At 45.3% G+C, this 25,800-nt stretch overlaps 1 protein-coding gene across 3 annotated transcripts in view; it reads right to left on the bottom strand.

Annotated features, from left to right (window-relative positions):
• The window catches only part of NEK10 (NIMA related kinase 10), a 1,104,115-nt gene that overhangs the window by 463,013 nt on the left and 615,302 nt on the right, over positions 1-25,800 (bottom strand). For 2 of the 3 annotated variants that reach the window (XM_078663960.1, XM_078663961.1), the window contains exon 24: positions 7,766-7,895. In XM_078663960.1, coding sequence (XP_078520086.1) covers positions 7,766-7,895 — 130 coding nt within the window. Of the gene's footprint in view, positions 1-7,757; positions 7,896-25,800 lie in introns of all 3 variants that reach the window. The other variant, XR_013601712.1, reaches the window with a different exon arrangement.

Below are 25,800 nucleotides of genomic sequence, written 5' to 3'. Positions count from 1 at the left end.
AAAAAAAAAAGTGTAGAAGAGAATGTCAATAAATAACTTCAAATCATGGATGAGAATTTTAAGAGAAAAACACGGCCACTGAATAAAGACGACTGGACTACTGAACAAGTCAACAAAATGCATTTGTAGTGTGTCCCATGCAGAGAGCAGCATAGCCAGTTACTGTAATGAATGGCGCAAGGGGGAAAGAGAGAGAGAGCGGGGGAAGAAAGAGCAGAGAGAGAGAGAAAGAGAAAGAGAGAGAGAGAGAAAGAGAAAGAGAAAGAAGAGAGAGGGAGAAAGAAAGCGAAAGAGAAGGAGAGAGAAAGAGAGAGAGAGAGGGGGAAGAAAGAGAAAGAGCAGAGAGAGAAAGAGAGAGAGAAGGAGAGAGAGAGAGAGAGAGAGAGAGAAAGAAAGCGAAAGGGAAGGAGAGAGAAAGAGAGAGAGAGAAAGAGGGAGTGAGAGGGAGAGAGAGAGGACAAAGAGAGAGAGAGAGGGAGAGAGAGGGGGAGAGAGAGAGAAAGTGAGAGAGAGAGAGATGGGGCGAGAGAGAAAGAGACAAGGGTTGGACATTCGAATCCCATAAAGAAAATAAAATGTATATGATTATGTCCAGAATGATCATCATGCTGATTAAAATAGCAAATGGCCTCGAGTCTGGCAGTGCCCTGGAAACCTTTCCATGTCACTTGTTCTTGCCTTTTTGCGTCATCATGTCTGAGCAAAGCATGCTTCTTTTCTCCTAATTTAGGATTCTCCTGTAAGGTCTCCGTTCTAACACTGATGCTAAATCTTTCATGGATGCGCTCCCCTGAGGGCTTCAGCTGAACGCCCTCTTTAACTAGGTCTCTTGCAACAGTTTGGCAGTATGTGTTGCTGAAACTGAGGCCATGGCTAGTAAAGCTGCGGCTCTGTGATGATAGAAATGCAATCGTAAGAGAGATCGACATATAGGATCGGCGAAACACACTGGCGTGCACCCTGCAGCAACAAATAACTGAGTGTTGATGGTCAATCGTTTATTTGTCCTTTAATCAAGGCACAGAAAATAAACTGACATAATCTACTTCCATTTTGTATAACACTGAAACATTACTTGTGGAAGATTCTCTCTTGCAAAGTATTAGGTAAGATGTGCTCATACAGGGATCAGAAATAGCAGGGAGAAGTGCAAGCCGTTATTGTAACTGGATTTATATAGTGCTTACTACCCCTGATGAGGTGTCGCCGTCGAAGCGCGTTTCGGCGTGTAGCAGGTTTCTATATAGAACGTAATCGCTCCCTTATCAGTCACAGTTTGGGATTCCTTAGTTGTTTTTTCTGATTTGAGTGAGCAACCAGATAACAGTGGCCAACCAAAATTACTTACCACTGGTAATGTTCTTTCTGATGGATATGCATTTTCCCCCAAATTAATTATGTGACCCACCCCCATGCGTAAGACAGGATACAGATTTTTTTTAAATATTACCTTCAAGTGGCATTGCTCATCCACAGATCAGTGATGCTCCATGGTTGGTGACATCAAGAGCACGTGACGTCAGTTCAGACCCTTTTAGCCATGCCCATTGGAGGTCAAAGATGACACATCCAGTAATAGCTGTCTTCACTAGGTAGAGGGGGTGGCAACAAGGAATCTATGGGTATAGCCGTATCCACCACAAAGAAGTTACAAACGTTGTTTTTCTACCTCCAGGTCTATATGTGGACTCTTCACAAATCATCAACAGAGGAGGAGGGGTGCCAAACTGCCTCTAGTGGAGCACCTCTCACCCAAGCTGAAGTACCCGCTACCTGCCAAGCAGCCGGAGCACTAAACCTTTCATAGTAGTTTTCTCCAGTTAAAATAAGGGCTTGCATTTCTCCCTGCCATAGTAGCTTTCCCCAGGAAGCTCACACAAATATTGACGACCAAGGAAATCCACAGTTGAGATAGTCTCCTTTCTACCTGGCTTGACCCATATTTAATACTAACCAATGAATAGCTGAGTGTTGGTTCTGAAATCCTGATTTCAAAAGGTATTTTGATTAATTGCTCTCTAGGGCTCGGGAGAACAGAACATTTCTTCTTCCACCTCTTTTGCCCGATGAAGAGGAGGGTCAAAGGAAAGCATTTCTTCTGATACTTTTAGAGTTATAAGTTTCACGTGTTGTTCACGTGAAATAACACCTGAAACGTATAACTCTAGGAAAAAGAGAAGTCTTTATCTCAAGAGAAACTATCCCCCAGATGCATCAAAGTTATGTTTAGCGAGTCCTTAATAGCGAATTTTAAGGATTCGCTATTAAAGACTCGCAAAACGGGAGGCATGTAGAACTCGCAATGTTATTTGCGATTCCTACTGATTCCTTATTTGCGATTCGCTAATTGCTAATCGCAAATAAGGAATGGCTTTCCCATTCATTCCTATGGGCCTAAAGGCCCATAGGAATGAATGGGGAGTCATTTCCTATTTGCGATTAGCAATTAGCGAATCGCAAATGTGCCGCAATTTGAAGGGTGCCAGGGTGTCCAAAGGACACCCTGTTGCACCCCTGAAATGGTAATGTTCACTGGTGTTGCGCACACACATGTCCCAAGGACATGTGTGTGTGTAATATACAACTTAGAAAAATGCACTAAAGTGCATATTTCTAAGTTTTTGCTATTTACCACGTAGTTTCAATTCGCGGTAAATAGCGACCCCAGATTGCGAATTTGCAATCTTGGAATGGTTCATGCATTGCATTTAAGGAATCGCAAATTGAGATTCCTTAAATGCAATCGCAATTTGAGAACTCGCAATTATTTGTGAATTCTTAAATTGCGAGTGCATGAACCCTTGATGCATCTCAAATGCCATTTTTGCGGGCGCAAACGGCCGAATTTTGCGATTTGCGCCGTTTGCGCTTGCAAAAATGCTTGATGCATCTACCTGTATACCCTAAGAAAAACAGTTAATGAAGAAGACAATAACACCTCAGCGCACTCATCCCATAGAATAAGTAATAGCAACCATAAATGCCATCTTGAAAGATAACTGGAACTGGCAAGAATGAAGGGGCTATTGGAGATGCCCCATGAGAAAAGTAAGAACTAAATTCAAATCCCACGCTGACACTACAAAAAGATCAGAAGAAATGTATTCTGCCTGTTCTTTTTAAAACATAAGGATACTGATCAATAACCCTCGGTCTGGAGAATACCAACACGGAGCCATAGCCTCTAGTTAACCCTTAATGGTGCTTAACCAAGACCTCTCTCTGTGTCAAGAGTTTCTGCAAAATTCAGAGAAATGTATAGTGCATTATGTTCTGCATGAATTTAGGAAGTAAGAGTCTTTGATTTCAGTTGTACATCCCAGGGTTTCATTGAGGAGGGGTGTGAGAAATTGGATTGTTGGTTTAGGGGTGTGAACCCTTGTCAGGCAAAAACCACAATCCTTGTCTGGGTGAACCACAAAAGTCACTAAATTAAACTATGCTTAATCCTCTAGTAGCTAAGCACAAAAGCAATCAGGCTTGACTTAGAGGCAAAGTGTAAAGTATTTATGCAGCCCTTAAAAAGTAATGTACTGAAAACACAACGCAAGAAAAAATCCCAAACTAATTTATAAAAATAGAGTAAATTTGTATAGAATTACTACACACACAACCAACAAAAATCCAATCAGTAGAACTGGAGTTATGAATTTTGAAAGTATGAAGTGAATAATAGCCCCTAAAAGATCAAAGTGCCAACCATGGATATCTACTCGCACAAGACCAGGACAAAATCGAAAGTTGTGTCCAACCGCAATGGAGCACGGTTCAGATGCACAAAGTGGATTAGGCCCTTTCTCTGCTTACCTTTGGACTTAGAAGAAATTTTAAAAGAAAATGTCTGAGAAGGTGAAGTTCAGCAGGGCAAGGCAGCCAGCGGTGTGTGAGGAGGAGGAGTTGTCGATAGGGAGCCGCTGGACGTAGTCAAGGTAAACAGGTTTTTTTAAACAAAAACCATCCCGGTAGATTAGGAGGCTCAAGACTCTTACAACCGTTTCTCTCGGATGAAGAGAAAAACCTAATTAATCCACATTATAGAACTTAGTATACTTAGCGTGAAAATATATGCATAGGCACGAAACTTTCAATGACCAAGCACCACAGTGATTAACACGTGATGAACCAGGAAGTAGTGCTTCGCTTGATAACCATGCCGGCATCTGTTCCGCCTAAAAGGAACCATTGACTCTGTTGTGATTAGAAGCATCTCGTTACTCAGTAAGTCGGCACTAGCTGTGTCATCAGAAGTAGACAGTAAACGAAATGTATTTTAAGGAAGCGATTCAACATTAACTTGTGTTTTCACTTGTGGTTCCTCCTAGAGACAGCTAGCCATTTAAAGGTCTCGCGGAGCGGTCTCTGCAAAGAACTAAAGTATTAGCAGAAAGTGCCTAAGATGAATCACATAGAACGCTTATGAGAGAAGGGAAGCCGTCGAAGACACGGTAAGCGTTACCAGCGTGAGTTCCCTTCCACAGACTTAGTGCATTATTAGAACGGTCCTAAATGAACAATGACGTTTGTCATAATTGATTAATTTTCAGAGCCGGGGTTTAAGTCGTGAGGTCTTGCGCAGCGGATGCTGCGAAGGAAGGCAAACATAGACATAGTGCAGCCGACGCTGCTAGTAACGGGGACAGTCGTTGGTTCCACGGTAAGCCCTTAGTCAAACAGCTCCCGTTTTGATACAGGCTGATAAGAATTGGCACTGATAAGTGGCTTATCTTTTAGGAGTCACGGCTGTCGATTGATACTGGACCCGTTTTCCGAGCGGGTAAGTGGCATCTCTTTTAATGATGTGACTGAACGACTATAACTACGCAAGTCAGCATGTTTGCATTTAGGTGGTTTGTGTTTCCCTTTCAGCTCCTTCTCTGTATGACACATGGAATGATATGGTTACACACAGACTTTGATTAGTCACTGGATGACTGAAGGTAGGGGAGCGTCACTAGGGGCGCATATTAGGTTGATGGCCATATGTTTCAAGTTTGTAGTGAATCTAAAACATTTTTGTTTTGTTTTCTTGTAGAAAGTTGTTGGTCCTGAGGAGAACCCTTTAACAGTTTGGGTTCGAAACGCGTCAACCGACCCGGTCCCGGGTCACTTAGAATTTAGTACTGTAAATAGGAAAACAATCAGTTTCTTATTAGGCTGTAAGAATACACAAAAAATTGTATTTGTCTATTTAACTTTGCCTTTTTGTTATTAGTGACACTGGGACCATTGTGTGTAGGATGGTTTTTGTTTGGTTGAATGTGAAATGATTGTGTTTTGGTCAATTGTGTGGTATGAATAATGCAAGTTGAAATTATTGATATTTGAGGTATAGTATATATATTTTTTTGCATTGTTTTATGTATGTCCTTTTGTACTGTGATGCACAACAAATAATTTTGTCTAAAAATAAATGAAGATTAAAAAAGTATATATAAAATTGATGGGCAATTTGTAAAGCAGACTTTCATGCTATGTTCATGAAAGTTACCAGAAATAGTGTTAGGAGTCAGTCTCAGCATTGGCACTTGTGTTGTTCTATTGTTATTTGGCTCAGCCTTGCTGAGTTAGAGCCAAGACCCATCGTTGTTGCTTAGCTTTCTAAAAGTGGCATTTTCATAATTGTGACGTACAATGCGACTTTAACATTAAAGAGGATTTTAAACAAACATGGCATTTCTACCTACCCCCAAACAAACATTATAACTTATTAAATGAAATAAGGTAACCCAGTGTTATCCTATGGGGTGTTAGGCCTCAAAGAAATGAAAAGCTTATTTATGAGATTTCACTACCAGGACATGTAAAAATTCAAAGTACATGTCCACCTTTTTAAATACAATACACCCTGCTCTATGGGTTGTGTAGGGCCTACCTTAGGGTTGACTTATATGTAATAAAAAGGGAATTTTTGACTTGATAAGGGGTTTATTTTGCTACATCAAATTGGCAGTTTAAAACTGCATACAGGCTGCTATGGCAGGCCTGAGAGAGGTTTTAAGGGGCTACTTAGGGCTACTTAGGTGGGTGGCACAATAGGTGCTGTAGGCCCCCTAGTAGCATTTAATATAGCGGACCTGGGTATGTGGTATACCACTTTACTATGGGCTTATAAGTAAATTAAGTGCGCTAATCAGGTGTAAGCCAATTGTACCATGTTTAGAGGAGTGAGCACAAGCAATGGTAAAGTGCACGGAGTTTTAAGGCCGATAAAAACGAATTTAGCAAACCAGGAGGGAAAAAGTCAAAATTTTTGGGGGAAGACCACCCTGAGGATGACAGGTCTAACAGGAGGAATACCAGATTGATCTGTGACATCATCTTATAACTTAAAAACTATCACACCCTTGGGAAATGTATTTCAGTCATGGAGAAGGTAGGGGCAATACTTGCTTTTGCTGTGTTTATACTTATTGTATGCTGTTAGAAGAGTTTTCAGCTAGCAAGTAGTTACATTGTCAGCCCCTGACTAGTCTCTTTAGTTATAAGCAGTGTTAAGAATTGTCTTATGTTTTACCCCTGCAAACAGCTGTATTCTGTGACACAGAACTGTGTTTTCCCACAGGTCTTCCAACTAGGCTTGCCTGTGTGAAATAGAATGAAGGACGCCGTACTGGTGCTACACATGTAGGCATGGGTCAACATTGACTGCATAATAATCAAGGGATTTCTCCTTCAATACCATCCTGTCCAAAGACTACGGACTAAAGAAGAAAAGCTATTGATGCTGCATTATTGTCTTGCAGCTATTGATGCTGCAATATTGTGAAAAAAGACAAGTGCGTCCTTTAACTGGAAGACCACAGTATTGTGGATATACAGAAGAAGGAGCGTTAGGTGTGTGTTCGATTTGAGAAGAGGGGACATTTATTGGAACAAGATTGATGCTTGATGAGCCCTGAAAAAGCCCTTTAATAGGACGAAACACGTTGGCTAGTGTGAAGATACAAGGAAAATAAAGACTCAAAGAATAAAGAATTACCTGGTGGAACTGACTTCTTGTGTGTAGTGTGTGCGGACCAAATTTTCTTGTTGTAGAGTTTAACTTCATACCAAGTCATCTAGTTATCAGCAGTTTCAAAGTTGGCCTCGTATAACATACTGGAGTGCCTCTGTATTTTGGCAGTTTGGACAACTTAGTCTCAGGGAATAGTGTTTAGATGACCTCAGTTGTAATTACAATTATCATTGAGCATGGAGTTTATTTTAGAGTTTCCTTGTTTGTCAGAACTTTTCCAGATACCAAATCTTTCAGAACCCTTCTGGCATCCTGGAGGATATTCTAAGGTGAGAAACTTGCAGTCAGAAACATCCATCGGAATGCCCTATTTCTTCAACCAAACCAGTGAGTGATACACTCTTCCTGAGCTGAAACTGAATTTCTGAGAGATCCAGTTGTTCAGAGCTCAACATAACAGTTCAGTGATCTTTCCCAGTTCGTACCTACTTGTTGAGTGATCCAATCCTCCTGACTTCCCCAGCTCACCAGTTGAGCTATTTGGTCCATCGTAACTCTCAATAGGATATTGAGTGATCAAGCCATGATGAAGAAGCAAGCTATTGTTGAATTCAGCCGTTATAGGCACAAACCTAACTCTTTAGAGATTCAGTACTCATTAGGTCAATCAAATCAATATGGTAGTGTACCCTCCCCTGGTTTACCACAACATGTGTGGAGCATGACAAGTAGCAGCAATGTAAAGTTTGGTTCCTGGAACGGTATACACAATAACATACTAAGAAGAAGTAAGTGTGCAAACCTGCGTACTTTGGTAGCTAGCGAGAGCATGTTGGTACTGTAAAAAGGGGGCTGGAGTGTAGCCATCTGATATAGAATACACCCAGCTGCCCAGACATCAGCCTTCTCACCGTAAGGTTCACTCTTCACCACTTCAGGGCTGTATAAAAATAAAGAGAGACACTTTGTAGCTTACTCAACAACATGAACATAAAGAAAATAGAATCAAAGTGCTTTATCGTTCATTACACAAGATTCAATGTCACACAGAGTTGCCTCAATAATCCATACGTTTGACATAAGTCCTATAACAAAAATATTTGATCCTTACCCATAATTAAATCATCCTGAGCTCGCTTTCCACATTCTTCCCACATGAGGTGGAAGATCAAACCAAAATTCCATAATAAAGGCCTTACATTTACATAAGAGCATAAAAGGTGCAAGAGGACACACAAGGGATACCATAGGAGCTCAATGCATATATGAACTGCTAATTATGACACCTCTCTTTACAAATGACTATTTATAATCCAACAGAAGAGGTGTTCCTAGGAAAATGGGGCAGGATGGGGTTTGTGGATGTTAACAGAAAAAATAAATGGTATGGAATTGATATTATCAGTGCTGTTACTTACTCACTTGTTTTGAATACTGCTTCTGACTACCTGAGTCTTAATCTGGCTTCTGAGGGAAGAGGTAAATCTATTAATAGGAGCAGACAAAGATCTCTGTTTTATTGCTAGGGAATAATACTTGGAAAACACTGTCAGACGGCTTTAAAACAGAGACCTAGCTCCTGGCTTTGTCACTGAAACTGTAGAAGATGGCTCTAACTTCTATAAAAATTAACCTAGTGATGGACCTTCGGTGACTGAACTTTCAGTGGACCTGATATCTGTGTATGCTACATGATGAACATCAGCAACAGAAGAACCAGTAGGACCAAAGAGCTTTGGAGCACGCCTACATTCATCTTCCATGCGGAAGACATGCAAGTCATAAAGAAGATCCCTAAGGCCACATAATTAGGAGATTGAGGGATGTTTGTTTATAGTGGGCAGAGGATATTGATGCTATCTGGCCTCGTGTGCCAGACCACAAGACACGCAGGGACTACTGGGCCTCAGGACATTGGGTCAATTGAGTCAGTCACAAATGCCTACTCTAGTAGGCTGTATTGGACCTTGAACTTTTGCTGGAGGATTTATATGCTTTCACCACAGCCCGCCCCCTCAATCTCAGGATTAGAGAATTATGAACCGACCAGATGCCATGGACTATCTCTTTGTAGATGAAAGTGGAATAGAATAGAGGTATTAAATATTGACTGTAATTGTATTTTTGCTGAGCCAAATCACAGTGGGAGTGTGGCTCCAATATGTAAATGTGTATAATTACCTTGACAGGTCTCAATATTTTTGCTTATTTTCTTAGGCCTAAATATATCATCCAATGTTGGATTGTGAGGGTCATAGTAATTATGGAGGTTCTGAATGCATCTCCTCTATTAGTTGAATGAAGTTACCTGAATATTAATAGTTTGCACCAGTCACTTGTGTTTACAGACTTGGAGAATGTTGCATAAGAAACAGCTGCCCAGTGATAGCCACCAGTTGGAACACAGCATGATTGAGAGGGGGCAGGCAGAGGCCAAAGTGAGTGCTGGAAGACATTTGATGAGGGAAAAAGAAGGGAACATCAGCTGTATTGCTATTTCCAAATGTAAATTGTAGAGAGGATGTGCCTTGAATAAATATGTTACTTGCATATATAAACTAGCTGAATGAAGTTATTTAGCTGCATTTTTTTCAATGAATAATCTATAGCCAACAGTATGAACAATGAGGGGAATAACAAGAGCGAGGGACTGAGGTATGATTTGTAGAAAGAATGCTAGAAGCGATGACTAGAAGGGGAGAGGGAAGCAACGTTGAGGAATGAATAAAAGACGGAGCAATGGCAATGAGGGAGGAGGCAGCGTGCCGGGGCAGGAAAGATGACAATGGAGTAAGAAGTAATCCAACCATCACTGTAGGAAAGTAGGATCTGCTTTTATGGTTACCTCCAATTTTTGCTGGTGTCAGTCTGTGTTTTTTGACTAGTCTGACTGGGATCCTGCTAATCAGGACCCCAGTCACTGTGCTTCCTCCCTAAATTGACTATACCTTCACAGTTGGCTACTGGTGTACCCTTGTAAGTCCCTGGTATATGCTACTAAGGTACCCAGAGCATTGGTACACCAGGGGTCTCTATGGGCTGCAGCATGTATTGTGCCACCCATGAGAGACCACTCAAACTGTGACTACAGACCTGTCATGGCAGCCTGTGAGTTGGTGCTTGCACCTCTCACAACAGATATAGGTTTCTTTATATCTGAGGTAACTACACTTAAAACCTATAAGTCACCCCTCTGACGGGCCTTACAGGCATGAAGGCAAGGTGCATGATTATACGTGTGAGGGTGCCCCTACATGGGCAGGACACCCCTACAAACCTCAGAGTTGATTCTCAAGGCTTTGTAAGTGTGGTCAACCATTTTTAATACATATACTGGACATCAGTCATTACGAGATGTCTAACTATATAGTGGCTGCACCGAACCCGGTCATGTTTGGTATCAAATATGTTGGTATCAAACCCCAACACCGATTCCAGTGTTGGAAGTATGATCCCATGTGCTGTGGGGCTTCCTGTACTCCCGGTTACAGCCTTTCAGGGTTTGAAAGCAAGCTAGCACTGCTGCCGACCGCAGACACGATTCTGCCCTAACGAAGAGCCATGTGTAGGAGAGTAGGATCTGCTTACTATGGTTACCCCCACTTTTTGCTGTGTTTCACTGATTTATTGACTTTAGTCTGGCTGGGGCCCTGCTAACCAGGACCCCAGCCCAGCTGCTTCCTCTCTACACCAATTGCCTGTACATTAGGTACACTCCAGATTGGTTACTGTGTTACCCTTGTGAGTCCCTAGTATATGGTACCTTAGGTACCATGGGCTTAGGTACCCTGAGGACTACCAGGAGCTGAAGCATGTATTATGCCACCCCTGGGAAGCCTTCCAAAATGGCACCACAGGTCTGCTACTGCAGCCTGGGTAAGGTGGTGTAAGCACCCCTTACTAAGATATAGTATACCTATATCTACCTATACATACAGACACATATAAACCTATAAGTCACTCCTATGGAAGGCCTTGACAATCCTGAAGGCAGAGGGCTTGGTTTTGTGTGAGAGGGTGCCCAAGCATGAGCTGAGCCCTCTGCAGATTTTGGGATCCCTTCCTTATAGCTGTTCTGTGATGCAGCCATACCATACACTCTTAAGTGCATTATAACCTCGGGGTTAATGCTAACTTTCGAATGGCTGCATAAAAACATGTCGTGTTTGGTGTCAAACACTTTGGAATACTACCACCCGCGCCAGTTCTGGCGGCAATGGTAGCATTCCACCCTTATAGAGGGAGAAGACATGTACACACTGGTCTAACCGGTAATAGTTCAAAAGAGCCCCAGCATCACAAAATGAATGCTGCTGCCACAGACACAAGTCTGACCTCCTGCTGCTGGACAAAACTCCGGCAGGGGAGGCCTCGACAATAGGTTTCCTGTCCAGGGAGGTGTAACCACCACCCCAGACAGGCTTTAGTGTATTGGGGCAGGGTGGGTGCATTCAGTGAATGCTTTTCAGACAATGCCTGGGGCACACAAGGTGTCCCTGTGCATACCCCAGTTCAATTTTGTATTTGAAATTATTCAATGAAAATATTCCCAGGAGTGCACTCTCGAGGACAGTGACGCTAAACACATTTTCCACCCCGGGCCCAGGGGGTACACTTCAGTTGCACCACCCACATCGTAAACTATTGAAGTCTCACTTCAACACCAGAGTGCGATCTCCACATTCCGTGTATCGGATTTACTTCATACCCCAGTTCAAACAGGTTGGTGGGGCACTCAGCCCCAGCTCTGGCACGAAACTGGACAAAGGGGAAGGGGTGTAACCACCCCCTCCCCAGGTCCTTCCATAGGTGGGACCTTAGAGTTAATCCAACCCTTAAACTTAGTATAAGTATAGGAACCGAGTCCCTAGGACTTTAGATTACCCTGGACGTAACTCTGCAACATATATCTTGGACCTTCAATATTCTATTTCGACTAGACGACTGAAGAAATCTCCCTTGGGGTCAAGGAGTGACTCCCCTGTTCAAACAGGCACCAACGAAGCATCTTGCCGGTCTGCATTTTCGAGGCTCCCGCCTGATCCTGAAGGATTTGCGACACAGGACACGGACTTCCAGACATCTCTGAGGCCGACACGAGATCACAGCAAAGCTGAGAACCGCAGCTGTCACGAGAGACGTGGGACCGTACTCCTGGACACCGTGCATATTTACAAGTGCACCTACTTCCCGAGCTTTCCCGAAGTTGTGCATTGAGCTACTTGAAGTCCAAGCCCTGAGCACCTTTTGCACCGAAGATTGTAGGCCTACACTCCACAAGTGTTCCGTGGCCCGCTTTTAGCATTTCTGCTTGAGGCTCCTTCGCGATCCCTAGTGGGTCCCCACGAAGGTAACTCTTCTGTTTCTTGGGCTTTCCTTATTGCTCCAGACGTACCCTGACTCCCCTCCAAAGGGTGAGTCCCTCAAACCTCGCTGATCTGCACCAAAGCCAATCTTTCCATTCTGCGTGGGTTGCTGTTGCCAAGGCTTGTTGGGTCCAATCTGGATACAGACACCGCAGCACTCAACATCCGACGTGGGACAGCTCGAATCCAGCTCCTGGTTGTCGTCGACACCTCCTGGTCCTCGTGGCTGAAGAGTTAAGCTTCACCTACATCACCTGAAATCACGGCATCTTCTTGTCGCCTTCCTGGTCACTGGCTAGTGACCCAGACTCTGTCCCCTCTGCTTTCAGGTTCTTCAGATCTCCGATCCACCCTTGGATCCATCCGGACACTTTTCATCTGGTCGCCTGCAGCACTTCTTTGCAGCTCTCCATAGGAAACGACCATGAAACCCGACACGAAAAGACACCTATGCACCAGGCTTCCCTGGGTGAGGTAACACAAGTACTTTGGTGCTCCCGTGGTTCTTGACTCTCGAAGTGTCCAGTACTGAAGGTGTTTGTTCCTAGTCCACTCCTAAGTGTCCTTATTCTTTAAAAAATCTAACCGTAACTTTCTCCATAGAAGTTAATAGTGATTCGCTGCTGTGTTTAGACACTGCACGCGTCCCCCGTGGGTCTCCTGCGTCCCTACCTTGGGTGGTTCCTGGTTGCCCCAGCGGTTATACAGGCTCTAGGCCAGTGTTCTTCAATCTGTGGGGCGCGCTCCCCTGGGGGGGGTGCAACGCCATCTCAGGGGGGCGCGCACTCCACCCTAAACTCTTACCAGTTTCCCACGTCGCAAGTCCGTGCGTGGAGGGGAGTCGGGGGACATGGAGGGGGTTCGGCGGTCACGGAGGGTTGGAGGGGAAATTTATGGGTCACGATGTGCCCATGCTTTTTTAATTTCAAGGGAAAGTTTGCCTCCCTTCTGGAAAGAGCTAACTGTCCCGGGAATAGGTTAATTGCTAGAGCTGAAATGGTTCAGCTGCAGTGGGAGGCAGGGATTCTCCTCTGCTATGAAACCAAAAGCAAACAACAGACAGTCTACAGTGGATTGTCTGTTACTTTGTTTTCCGTTTCATGGCAGAGGAGACTCCCTGCTTCCCACTGCAGCTGAAATGACTGTCCCCGTGTCTATGTGCTTGGTGAAGTGGCATAACACTAAAAGATGCCCCCCCCCCCCCCCCCGCCCGCCGCAGAATGTGTGGAGAGGCCCCAGAGTTTCACACATGCTTATTGGTCTTGGGCTGAATGGGGCACCACCTGAAGGGATGAGGGGCCCCTTGCACTGCAGGAGTTGCAGGGGCCTGTTTTTAGCGCCACTGGCTTGGTGAAGTTAGGCTGCTTAGTCTGGGTGTATAATGTAGGTAGGGACTGTTCCATTTGCTGGGGAAGAATGTGAAGCATTGGAGTTTAGCTAACTTCCAAAGTGTGTTCATGAAAGCATTGGGGCAAAAAACTGAGCTGGGCCAAGGATTTGCAAGATACAGTTAGAAAGAAAATGAGGAAGGAAATTGCCAAAGGTCTGCTGAAGGACATTTTGATGTCTGCTTGTTGAGTGAGTTAATCGTTTCACCCCTTAAGGTGGTGGTCAAAAGAAGAAAGTGTCCATACAGGCTGACTGACAACCTATCACGGCCTGAAGCACAATCACTCAATGAATGAATGAGTACATCTGCCAGCAAAACTGAACAATGAAATACATGAACCTGCCTCGGGTAGTGGGGATGCAGTGAAGCTGCTGCTGCTGAAACAGCCAAGTGCAGCATACATTCCACCTTTAGCTTGTTCTGGTTCACTCAGCAGGTGTAGTTGAAGGGCTGAAACACGGGGACAAGGTGTTTCCAAAGCGATGTTCTGTGTCATGACTACTTTTATGGCAGTTAAGTACTTTCAGGCAATTTTTTACAGTGAACTCAGGATCAGGGCAGTTGATGCACTACTTCGACAAGTGCTTTTGGGAGGTACGTGAGGCAAAGGCTGGTGCAAGTATCCTGCAGGTGTTTGAAAAACACCCAGACGTTTTTAGTCCCAGAGAAAACTAAGCCCTCACACCAGCAGATGAAAGCTCAGCTCATATTTAATGTGAAATGGTGGGTGAGTGAGTAAGTGAAGGGATGGGTGGATGGCGGAGTGGATTAGTGAAAGGGTGAATGGATGGATAATGAGAGAAAGGATGGATGGGTGAGTGGGAGGATGGATGAGAGAAAAGGTAAATAGATGGATGCATGGGTGGAAGGGTGGATGATGTGCGACTGAATGGGTGGATGGATGAGTGAAATGGTGGATGGATTGATAATTGAAAGGGTGGATGGACGGATGGATGAAAGGGTGGATGTATGGATGGATAGATGAGTGAGTGAAAGGGAGGGTAGCTGGACAAAAGGATGGGTAGATGAGTGAAGGAGTGAAAGCGTGGATAGATGAGAGGAAGGATGGATGAGAGAGGATGGATGAGTGATAGGGTCAATGGATGGATTCATGAGTGGATGAGTAGATGGGTGGGTGGGTGGATGTAAGGCTGGATGGGTGGCTAAGAGAAAGGGGGATGGAGAGAGAAAGGGAGGATGGATGGATGACTAAAAGGGTGTAAGGGTGAATGGGTGGATGGATGAGTAGGTGAAAGAATGGCTGGATGGGTGAAAGGGTAAATGGCTGGATGGATGGACGAGTGTACGGATGGATAGGGCGAAAGGGTGGATGTAGGGATGGATGAGTGAAATGATGGATTGAAGGATATATGAAGGATAGGTTTACAAATAGTTGAATATGTGTGGCCATGGATGGGCACACAGATGGAAGGACATGGTGAAATGAATAAATGGTGAAAGACTAAATGATGGATGAAAGAATGATTACACCTTGTAGCCCCATTATCTTCATAACATTGACTTTCACATTTATATGAGTCATTGTCTTTATATAATGTGTGTGATGTAAAGCACTCCGACACACTGCCGTACATACTTGGGATAAGTAGCACTATAAAAGATCAAATACACATCTTATCTTATCTTATCTTATGCTGTATTTATAGAGCGCGCTGACACCGGAGGTTTCCTGGCGCACATGAGGGACGGTCTATGTGAAGATGTGGGGCACCATTGGAGGGTGGTAGCAAGGTTGACTGGCCGCACCGGCTATCAAGCGTTTCCCTGGGAGGCTGGAAAGGTTGGGGCGGGTTTGTTACTGGGGGCTGACACTGCAAAGTTCCTTGAATATCCAGCATTTTTTAGCCAACAATAAAAGCGGCATTGCTTATATTCAGGTGTGGTTCACCAGGGTCTGGTGACTAATGTACCTGCTGGAAGATTGAGTTTTGAGCTGTGTAAGAAGCCTCTGTCATTTAACCACACCCACTCACAAACCTGCAGTTAACTAAACACACTTATTGTGTTGGACATTATTTGCTAGATATGGCCCGGGATATGAGGGTGGCGGTCGATTATGTGGTGTACGAGATTCCAGAAATTTGTCAGGTGGAGGGGGGGGGCCGACATGTAAACAAAATCAGCTTGGGGGCTCAACCTACAAAATTTTGAAGCCCTCTGTTCTAGGCATTGTCTCTACGTTTACAGCGGTTCTTATACCACTTTCTTAGTATATGGTTTGTGAGGCCCCTAGGGCAAAACTTATACTGTGCTAATTTACTGTGTGCTACTTAAGTTTTCTTTAAGTACTTTTGCCTCCAGCCTCATAAAGAGACTAAAGGGGTGTGTTTAGAATAAATACATATATTATATATATATATACCTGGTGTGGTTCTCCTTTCATTTGATCATTCATGAGATTATAGACTGGTAAAACAAGCTGCTTTACATTCCTCCAAGACTTAGCCTGAAGGCTGCTCTCCACAGCTACCACTAGGATAGCTTTCTATAAAGGTTGTCTTAAACCTACCATCAATAAGGGTTATTTAGACTGGTGCAAGGGGCCCACTAGAATAGTGGACAGCATATGCCAGACCAACTTCTCACACCAAGCTCAAGTAAGGGAAAGTAGAACAATAGGGATCCTGTCACATGGAGGTGTGACCACCTCTCCAGACTGGGCTTAGTGTATTGGGGTGGGGTGGTAGCGCTTGCCAGCGCCACCAGACTGCTTGGAAGGGCACGTTTGGTGCCCTCCTTGCATACTCCAGTTGCAACCTCTTCAGGGAGCCCTTGGTTCCCGCTCTAGCATGAAAGTGGACAAAGGACATAGGAGTATTCTCCCCTCTGTCCAGTCCCTCCTCTGGGAGGGATGCCTGAGTCGTCGTAACCCCTTTGCTACGGTATGTCAGGGCTTACCTGTGGGTGGGTCCTCAGATTCGTCGTGGGACAAGATTCAAGCCTTAAACCACATCACTCTTACTGGATAATTGAACTTGCTGGACTTCGCCTGGAACCAAGAATGCATCAAGGAAGATTCCTGCAGCTTCTGGTTCCGCTGTCCTGCAAGTCTTCTTCATCATCCATGCTTCTTTCAGGATCTTCAACAGACCTGTGTGCCTCAAGGAAACCCGAAGTAATCTCCCTTGGAGTGAAGGAGTCACTCCCCTGCACCACAACAAAGCTGCCCGGTCCGCTGCTCCTGACGTCCCACATACTTCATAAGGCTCAGCAACACAGGTGGTGGATCTGCAACTCTCTTGAGGCCTGACCTGTCCTCTCTGCAATTTTGAGGCCAGTATCCCTCAGCGGAACCGCTGCGACCAAACCCCTGTGCACTGCGTTAACTTGCCGTTGCCAAGGCTTGTTGGCTCTGCACTCCAGCGATCTTCAGGATACAAGAAGATCCAGCCTCCAGCATCTCTTCCTGCAAAATACAGCATCGTCACTGCATCCCCCGCACCGTGGAAGTTCCTTCTTGGTGAGCTGCTCAAGGTCCTCTTGCGAATCCTGTGCCTTTGGCCTCTGGGTCTTCTTCTACTTCAGTAGGCTTCCCTGCTTGCTTGGGGCCTTCTCCGACTCTCCTGCTTGTGGTGCTTCAGGAGTCCCTTGGACCTTGCTAGTCCTAACATTGCTCCTTCTTTGCTTTCCATGCATGTTGCAGCTGCCAAGGCTTGTCGGTGCTCCCGCCGGACACCGACCTCCTGGTTCTCGACCTCCGACGTTGGACAGCTCGTGCACTGCTCCTGTCTTCCTCAGTGTCACCTGGTCCTCACAGCTGCAGCGAAATTGTCACCCTCAAAACTTTTCAACAATCCGTCATCAGTTGGCATTGATCTTCCGTGCCTCCTGGTCACCTCTGAGTGGCATAGACACTGTCTGAAGGAGGCTGGCATAGTATATGGTGCACACTTATTTAAGTGAGCATCCTGCACTTATCCAGACAACCCTTATGGCACCTTTAGTGGTCTTAGACAACCATAGAAATATCTCTAAGTGGTAGCTGTGGAGAGCAGCCTTCAGGCTTAGTCCAGGAGTGTAAAGCAGCTTGTTTTACCAGTACTAATTATGTAGTGTAAGTTTAGAGAAAAACAACCACACACTGTAGTTATAAAAATATGTATTTAATATAAACACTCACCAACACATCTGTATATCTCCTGCCTGGAGATATAATCACAATACACACATTACTTCAACAGTAGAACAGGCATCTATCACAAATAGACAGTGGTCTCCAGGGGGAGAGCAACCATTTACTAATAAAGTGGAATGCGTAGCACAACCTAAGTCGAGACTGGACCCAGAAGACTTAGAAGAAGAGCTGGGGACCAAGGAACCACCCAAGGTAAGTACCCAGGAACCACACTGAGGCTGTGTGCAGAGTGGAAACATGACCGCGTGCTCAAAACAAGTCAATGGGGAAGTCGCGGTTGAAGGTTTCAAGAAGGACCCTTCCCAGTGTACCATGAAGAAACCCCATGGAAGTTGGAGAGTCGCCCAACCCCACACCCCAGGAACCAGGATACCTACACCAGGGAAGCCGGGTGCATAGGTGTGAATTGATGTAGGAAACTGCCGTAGACCACAATGGCGGACTTCAGAGAAGATGTCGCTGGTAAAAAAGGTGAAAGAGTCCAGTGGAACCCAGGGATGGATTCTTCAAGAGGAGTACCATCAAGCAGAGGGTGACAGAGTCTATGCCACTCTGGAGTGACCAGTAGGCACGGAAGACCAATGACCACCGATGAACGAAGATGCAGGAGAGTTGGCGGTACCCTTGTCGCTGCAGCTGTGAGGACCAGAAGCCATTCACAAGCTGTCCCACGTCAGAAGTCAAGAGCCAAGGGAGTCGGTGTCTATCCGTTACACCAACAAGCCTTGGCAGTAGCAGCAGGTGAAGAAAGCGAAGAAGGTACAGTGTGGGGACCAGCAAGGTCCAAGGGACTCACCAAGTGCAGGAGAGTCAGATCAGGCCCGAGCAAGTAGGGGAGCCCACTGGAGCCAAATAATAGCCTCAAGAGGAACCACAAGCCGAAGGCACAGGAGTCACAAGAGGACCTAAAGCAGCTAACCAAGAAAGCGGGTCCACAATGCAGAGGATGCGGTGAGGACAAAGATCTTGGTAGCAGGAGATGCAGGAGGCTGGAGCTTGCTGGAGCCCAAAGATCTCTGGAGAAGAAAGTCTGCAAGCCTTGGCAACGGAAAGTTGACGCGATGCACAGGGGTACTGCTCCAACGGTTCCGACGAGGGATACTGACTTCAAACTTGCTGAGAAGACATTGCTAGCCTTGAGGGAGTTGCAGGATCACCACCTGTGTTGCTGAGCCTTTTGGAGTACGTAGGATGATGGGAGCAGCAGACCGGTCAGCTTAGTTGTGGTGCCTGCAGATGCAGGAGAGTGACTCCTTTACTCAAAAGGAGATAGATGCCTTTAGGTGTCTTAAGATGCCCACAGGCCTGGAGAAGAACCTGTATGGAGCACAGGCACAGGCGACATCGAAGAATGGCAGGACGACAAGACCAGGAGCAGCAGGAGTCTTCCAGATGCAGTCTCGGTTCCCAAAGCGAAGTACAGAGTAGTCCCACATGCCCCGACAGTTGAAGATGAAGTGGTGTCTTGATAGGAATCTTGTTCCACGATGAATCTGAAGACCCACCCACAGGTAATCCCTTAGGTACCCAAAGGAAAGGGTTGAGACGATTCAGGGGTCCCTCCCAGAGGAGGGGCTGGACAGAGGGGAGGATACTCCCATGTCCTTTGTTCAGTTTCGCACCAGAGCAGGAGCCAAAAACTCCCTGAATTGGTTCCAACTGGAGAATGCAGGAAGGGGCACCAAATGTGCCCTTCAAAGCAGGTTTATGGCGATGGCAAGTGCCCCCACCCCAGTCCAGTTAGGATTTTGTCTCAGGTTACTTTTGTGAATCGGGCCCCTATTGTTTTACCTTCCCCTGATCGAGCCTTGCTCAGCAGCAGTAGGGCAGGATCTTGTCTGTGGTCGGCAGCAGCACTAGCTTGCTGTTAGTCCCTGAAAGGCTGGTACTGAGAATTCAGTGGGGCTCCCTAGTGATACCACCCAGTACATGGGATCCTGCATCCAACACTGGAATCGGTTTTGGGGTAGGATTCCAACATGTTTGATACCAAACATGACTGGTTTCAGTGCAGCCAATATATAGTTAGACGTCTCATAATTAACCCTGGGCAAAGCACTACGCTAGTGTAGTTTGCGAAGTTTGCGCAACTTCACACTATGCGAACTGCACTTAGCACAGTGCAAACACGCGTAGCTTAGGGTAGTGCAGAGGTCATTTTTTGCTTGCTCGCGGTCCTCAAGGTCAAGTTGGCGACCGCGAGCAAGCAAAATGACATCCTGGCGAGACCTTTTCCTCGTTCGCGATCAGCAACATCAAGTTGCCGATCGCGAGCATGGAAAATAAACCTCCCGGCAAGATTCTCAACGCGGGGAGGTCAGGTTTCTCATTGCAAGTGGTTGCGTATGCTTGCGACCACTCACAATGAGAAACTACCAGTCTGCGTTGAGAAAGCTGCCGCTCAAGTAAAAATCTCCTCGAGCGGCAGAAAACTACAGTTCGCACTGTGCAAGATGCCGTTTTCAATGATTGCACAGTGCCAGATGCTTGTCCGCACTGTGCAATCATTGAAAACGGCATCTTGCACAGTGCGAACAGGGTACTTCGCAGTTCGCGTAGAGCTACACGTAGCTCGTGTAGTGCGAATTGCACTTCGCGTAGCTACGCTTAGCGCTACTTCGTGAACTACGCCCAGGGTTATTCATAATTGACTTGATGTTCATTATATGTCTAAAATGTAGGACCACACTTACAAAGCCGGGAGAGTCGACTCCTAGGTTTGTAGGGGGTGTCCTGCTCAATCAGGGCACCCTCACACTTATAACTAAGCACCCTACCTTCAGGATTGAAAGGCCTATCTTAGGGGTGACATATAGGTTTTAGATGCAGTGACCTCAGATATAAGTTAACGTATATCTGTTGTGAGTGGTGTTAGTACCAGCTCACACAGGCTGCAATGGGAGGCCTGTAGTCACAGATGATTGGCCTCTCATAGGTGGCAGAATACATGCTGCAGCCCATGGGAGACCTCTGGTGTACCTAAGCCCTGGGCACCTCAGTACCATATACTAGTGACCTAGAAGGGTACACTAGTAGCCAATTAGGAAGGTGCCAAAGTACTTACCATAGTCAATTTTTGGGAGAGAGCACACTGACTGGAGTCCCGATTAGCAGGATCCCAGTCAGGCTAGTCAGAAAAAAAGAATGACACCAGCAAAAAGTGGGGGTAACCATGAACGCAGATCCTACTTTCCTACACTGCCCTCTCTGCTTACAAGTTCTCCTCTTCAAGAATTCACCCCTGGATTCCACCAAGCTCTGGCACAGTCTTCTCCAGTGGCATCTTTCCTGAAGTCCTCCATTGTGGTCCACAGCGGTTTATGATGTCACTTCGCACCTATGCACACGGCTTCCCTGGTGCAGGTATCCTGGTTCCTGGGGTATTCATGGGTGGTGTGACTCTCCAACCTTCTGTCTTCCACTGGGTTTCCTCAGGGTCCACTGGGAAGGGTCCTCCTTCTTCCAAACTGCAACTGCGACTTCCCATTAACTTCTATTGGACACGAGGCTGTGTTTCCACTCTGCACGCGGCCTCCGTGGGGTTCCTTGTGTCCCCAGTTGTTCTGAGTCTCCTGAGTCAAGTCTTAACTTTGGTCACGGTTTGCATTCCACTTTTTTAGTCTATGGTTTGGTCTCTCCCCGGACACCATCGTATTTTGTGCTAATTACCTGTTACAATAGAAGTATTCTTGTGTATTTATGTTTATATCTCTGGGAAGGAGAAATACCAATGTCTTAGTGAGTGTTGTGTAATAAATAGAACTATTTTTATGAATACACTGTGTGGTTCTTTTTCATTTAACCTACACTACATGATTAGATCTGGTAAAACAAGCTGCTTAACACTCTTTCAAGATAAGCCTGAAGGTTGCTCTCCACAGCTACCACTTTTTAGGGTTGTCTAAGACCAATAAAATCACCTTAAGGGTTGTTTGGATAAGTGCAAGATGCTTCACTTATATAGGTATGCACCATATACTAAGCCAGCTTCCTACAATCACTTTTTTGTATGCTTCATTGTGACGCCCTATGTGGGACAGGCATATGCAGACGTGGGTCCTCTGTGCACTGTGCCACTGGAACCAAGCTATATGCGACTGGTGAGCTCCTAACAAGGTAGAAACCCGTCTTGGGTTGTTTGTGTTTTGGTTGAGGGAAGACCTGGCCTGGCAGTTCTAGACTGGACTGTTCGTTCCCATTGGAGCAGGGTCAAGACTGATTAGGATATGGCTGGGTCCAAACTAAGGTGGCATGGGGAGCAAACGAACCAGTGGCTGAGATTAATTCAAGCATCCCATCCATCACTGTTTTATATGCACCAGCTTGATAAGAGCATCAATGACGGTGGCAGGTGGAGGTGGTGAAGAAAGGGTTTGAAAGACGTGTCAGTGACAGCGAGTGGACAGGGTAAGGTGACTGCACTGAAGGAGCAGGGGAGGGGCAAGATTATGGAGTGAGAAATGATGGAAGAGAAGAAACTGGGGAAGAAGCTAAGAAGTCAAGGGGCTGGGGCAAGATGTGGCCATGGGGGCAGAGCAATGTAACGTTGGCAGTGCAGACGCGCTCACCAAGCGTGATCAGTGTGGAATCCTACGATGTAGCACATGAGGGGGAATCAGAGTGGGCAGAGCTGTCATGAATGTCAGTTAGGGGTTCTTATACCACCCTGATCAACATGGACACAGCATCCTGTTCCATGTTCTTTCAGAACTTTTGCAATGTTACTGTAACTGATGTTCAGCCTCCCGTTGTTCGACAAATGACACGTTGTACCAGTCGCTGTAATTTTGATACACTCCAGAATGGTCAAATCAGTAACCGAGAAGCTATTATGTTTATTCTTTTCTTATAGTTTGGAAATTTACCAATTCCACAAGCTCTTCAATGCTTCTTCATTTTTTGTGTAGTTGAACAGGAAGATTTTATCAATCCACTGATTCAATTATGATTAGACATTCCTCATGGAATGGTCATAAGCAAGTCTTTAATGAATGATCATCTATTCACCACAATTGCTTGGTTGGGGTCTCATTCTTCAGTGCCTTCTGAAGATTATGATATTTAATCCATTTTCACCACTTCTTTCTCTTGGGTTGGTGTACTCACCCCTCGGTGTTCTCTGTAGGACGTGGTTTTAATTCTTTTGCCCACTTTGATTAAATTCTTATAGGGCAAGTCACTGTCTTTCTTTCTCCTTTTGTTTTTGTTCATGGGTGTGTTACTTCTTTCTTTAGTTTTTACTTACATTGATGTATATATTGATTGAATATTCCGTTAATACCGGGGTCAAATAACAGACTATTTCATCATCCTGAAGATGGTCTAACGGATGTATACACCAACAAGACCGAAATGTCAACAACCTCATCTATTTCCTTAATGTTTAATTGTTCTTTAGAACGTGTTCTTTGTTTTGTTCAGATTCACTATTCTGTCCATGCATTTTTGTTTGGAGTAGATGCTTGCAACAATGACTTTGAGGTATCGATAGCACAGAATTTCTTTGTAAACCTTGGTCATCTTTGTGTTGCTTTAATATCTTTGTACCCTTTCTATTCATATTAAATAAATTTGATCTATGAAGAATTCACACCGTTTCATTAGTATATTTTGTAGATCTGCTAGGAAGAAATTGAAAACTGAATTGAAAGTTGTTTAACTAAAGGTTACTGGTAGGAACCTTGATATAGCATTTCATGAACTGTTTGACTAAGTGCACATAAGTGAATCCCTTGTAGGCACTTTTACCTGTTAATAGTTAGGGGTGTCAGCTCCTGCCCCCAGCCTGGCCTCTGTACACCCTGTGATCAGGAAGACAATAATGGTAGGAACAGACTGCGAAGAGGGTTCAAGTAGCAGTGTTTACATTTTGCAGTGCACGCTCATTGCCCCTTACTATAGTTTCTCAAAAGGAACCATAGGCTACTCAGTAAGTAATGACGAGACTCACCACAATCCTGTGATGTGAGCAGTGCTTAATTTGAGCCGGCACCAGCACTTAAATGCTAGCACCAGCATTTATGACAGTCTGCCACATGGTGGTGCTGTCTGCCTAATTAGGGATCAGCACAACAACGGCTGTTTATTAATTGAATATACATTAACAGTGATTAATACCTGCCACCCAAACCATTCTTATAAGTTTAGGGGCCTGAAATATCTCGCATTGTTACACTTGTTAGAGTGTGATGGTTAGTTGTGGTGTTGTAGGGGCAATACATGGTGGGAGCTGCAGTGGGCTGCTGAAGAGGGCCCTGGCACCATTTGTTGTAGAAATGCAGCATTGTGTGCATGATGTCACTTCCGCTACCATGGCATTTGGTGAATCTCCTTCCCGGCGCGCGGTCGGTCATGCGCACGCTCGCGCCATTATGGCATCTGTTGTTCTAATGAGATCGGCAGTTGCTGCCGTTTGATTCGGTTGCTCTCTCGTGGGGAGGGATCCCCCTCGTCGAGTTAATCACCGGTGTAATGATTTGCTGCTGCGGCACCTCGGATTGCGCCCGTGTCAGCGGAGTGATTTGTAAGCGGCTAGGAGAAGGCGCGCAAATTGTTTTTCTTTGACTGGAAGTGAAATGAACGTCCCGGATTCTCCATTCATTTATTCCGTGTTCAAGACCCAGGGCATACATCTCGCTGGCAGGAAACACTTGGGTTTTCTCTCCATGCATAATTGAAGATGACGCCAGCAATCTCGGAGACTAATTACAGAGGCACCAGGATGCAACACAGTGCCTGGCTGCGGGGTGGAAAACAGAAACAGTGAACAGTACAGGCTGCACATGTCATTGTATGCTGAGTTCACCCACCTGTAACAAGATGAGCTACTTAAAAGGACCAGTGGTATGAAAATAAGAGAAGATTCTATGCAGGGCTGTCCATCAGTTTATTATCAAAAGACAAAGGCTCCTGTGGACACTTATGAAGTAATCTCAATGTAGATGGGCACAATGGCAATATCTTGGGTTATAGTGATATTGGAGAGAGACGGAAGCAAAAACACCTCAGATTTATTTTTTTTATCAACAATATTTATATAATCCTTGAAATGAAATACTGTTACAAAGTAATACATTTGAACATATAAATGTGAGTGAAAGGTAAATGTAAAATGTAAATGTCGGAATTTGTAAAGCGCACAGCTACCTCCACCGGAGGTTTCCCAGCGCTGTCCGTATACCGCTTAGGAACCCTTCCTGGCTTTCCTGGGTTCACTCCTGGGCACCCTCCAGGTGCAGCCAGGCATCCCAGCGCTTTTGGGGCCGTTGTGGAGACTAAGCAAGCTATTGCCCAGAGTTGCAGCGTGGGACCCATGATCAGAACAGGCACTGAGGCGAGAATATCCAGTCAGGGGAATTAATGAGCCAGAGACCCGCCGAGGCGGGAATCGAACCCTGGTCCCTGGCCAGAGCGCTGCATCAAGGTCTGCCTGCTCTAACCATTGAGCTACACTTCTCCACTGTGTCCCAGTGCCATACGGAAACTAGAAAATTAATGACATATATGTGAAATATGTACAAGGTTTCCAATGCTTCATATAAACGACCATTTACATATATATGTACTGTATACAGCGCTAGATACAGTGATCAGTGCAGGTGAACAATGGTTCATTTATGCAACTTGTCAACGGCGTTTCGACCCTGTGTGCAGTGTAGGGTCTCGTCAGGATCTATGATAGTAGGGACACCTATGAGAAGATGAGGGATAATGTCAGAATGTGGCTCATTTTAAGCAACTGGTATTATGTGGTGGAACTAAGGTTTCGTTTGTATAGTACCTGAAGGGTAATGGACCGGCTGGTGTGGAGGGTGTGGCACCGTGCAAGGGATAAGAAAGGATTACTCACATGGGTCCCAGCCAGGAGCTACACACGTGAGAAAAACGAGTAATTAGCATTCAAATAGTGGGGGTTGGAGGCATGACATAGTAT

The sequence above is a fragment of the Lissotriton helveticus genome, chromosome 10 (genome assembly GCF_964261635.1).
Source record: "Lissotriton helveticus chromosome 10, aLisHel1.1, whole genome shotgun sequence".
Lineage (NCBI taxonomy): Eukaryota > Metazoa > Chordata > Amphibia > Caudata > Salamandridae > Lissotriton > Lissotriton helveticus.
This window is presented reverse-complemented; position numbering and strand designations above follow the sequence as displayed.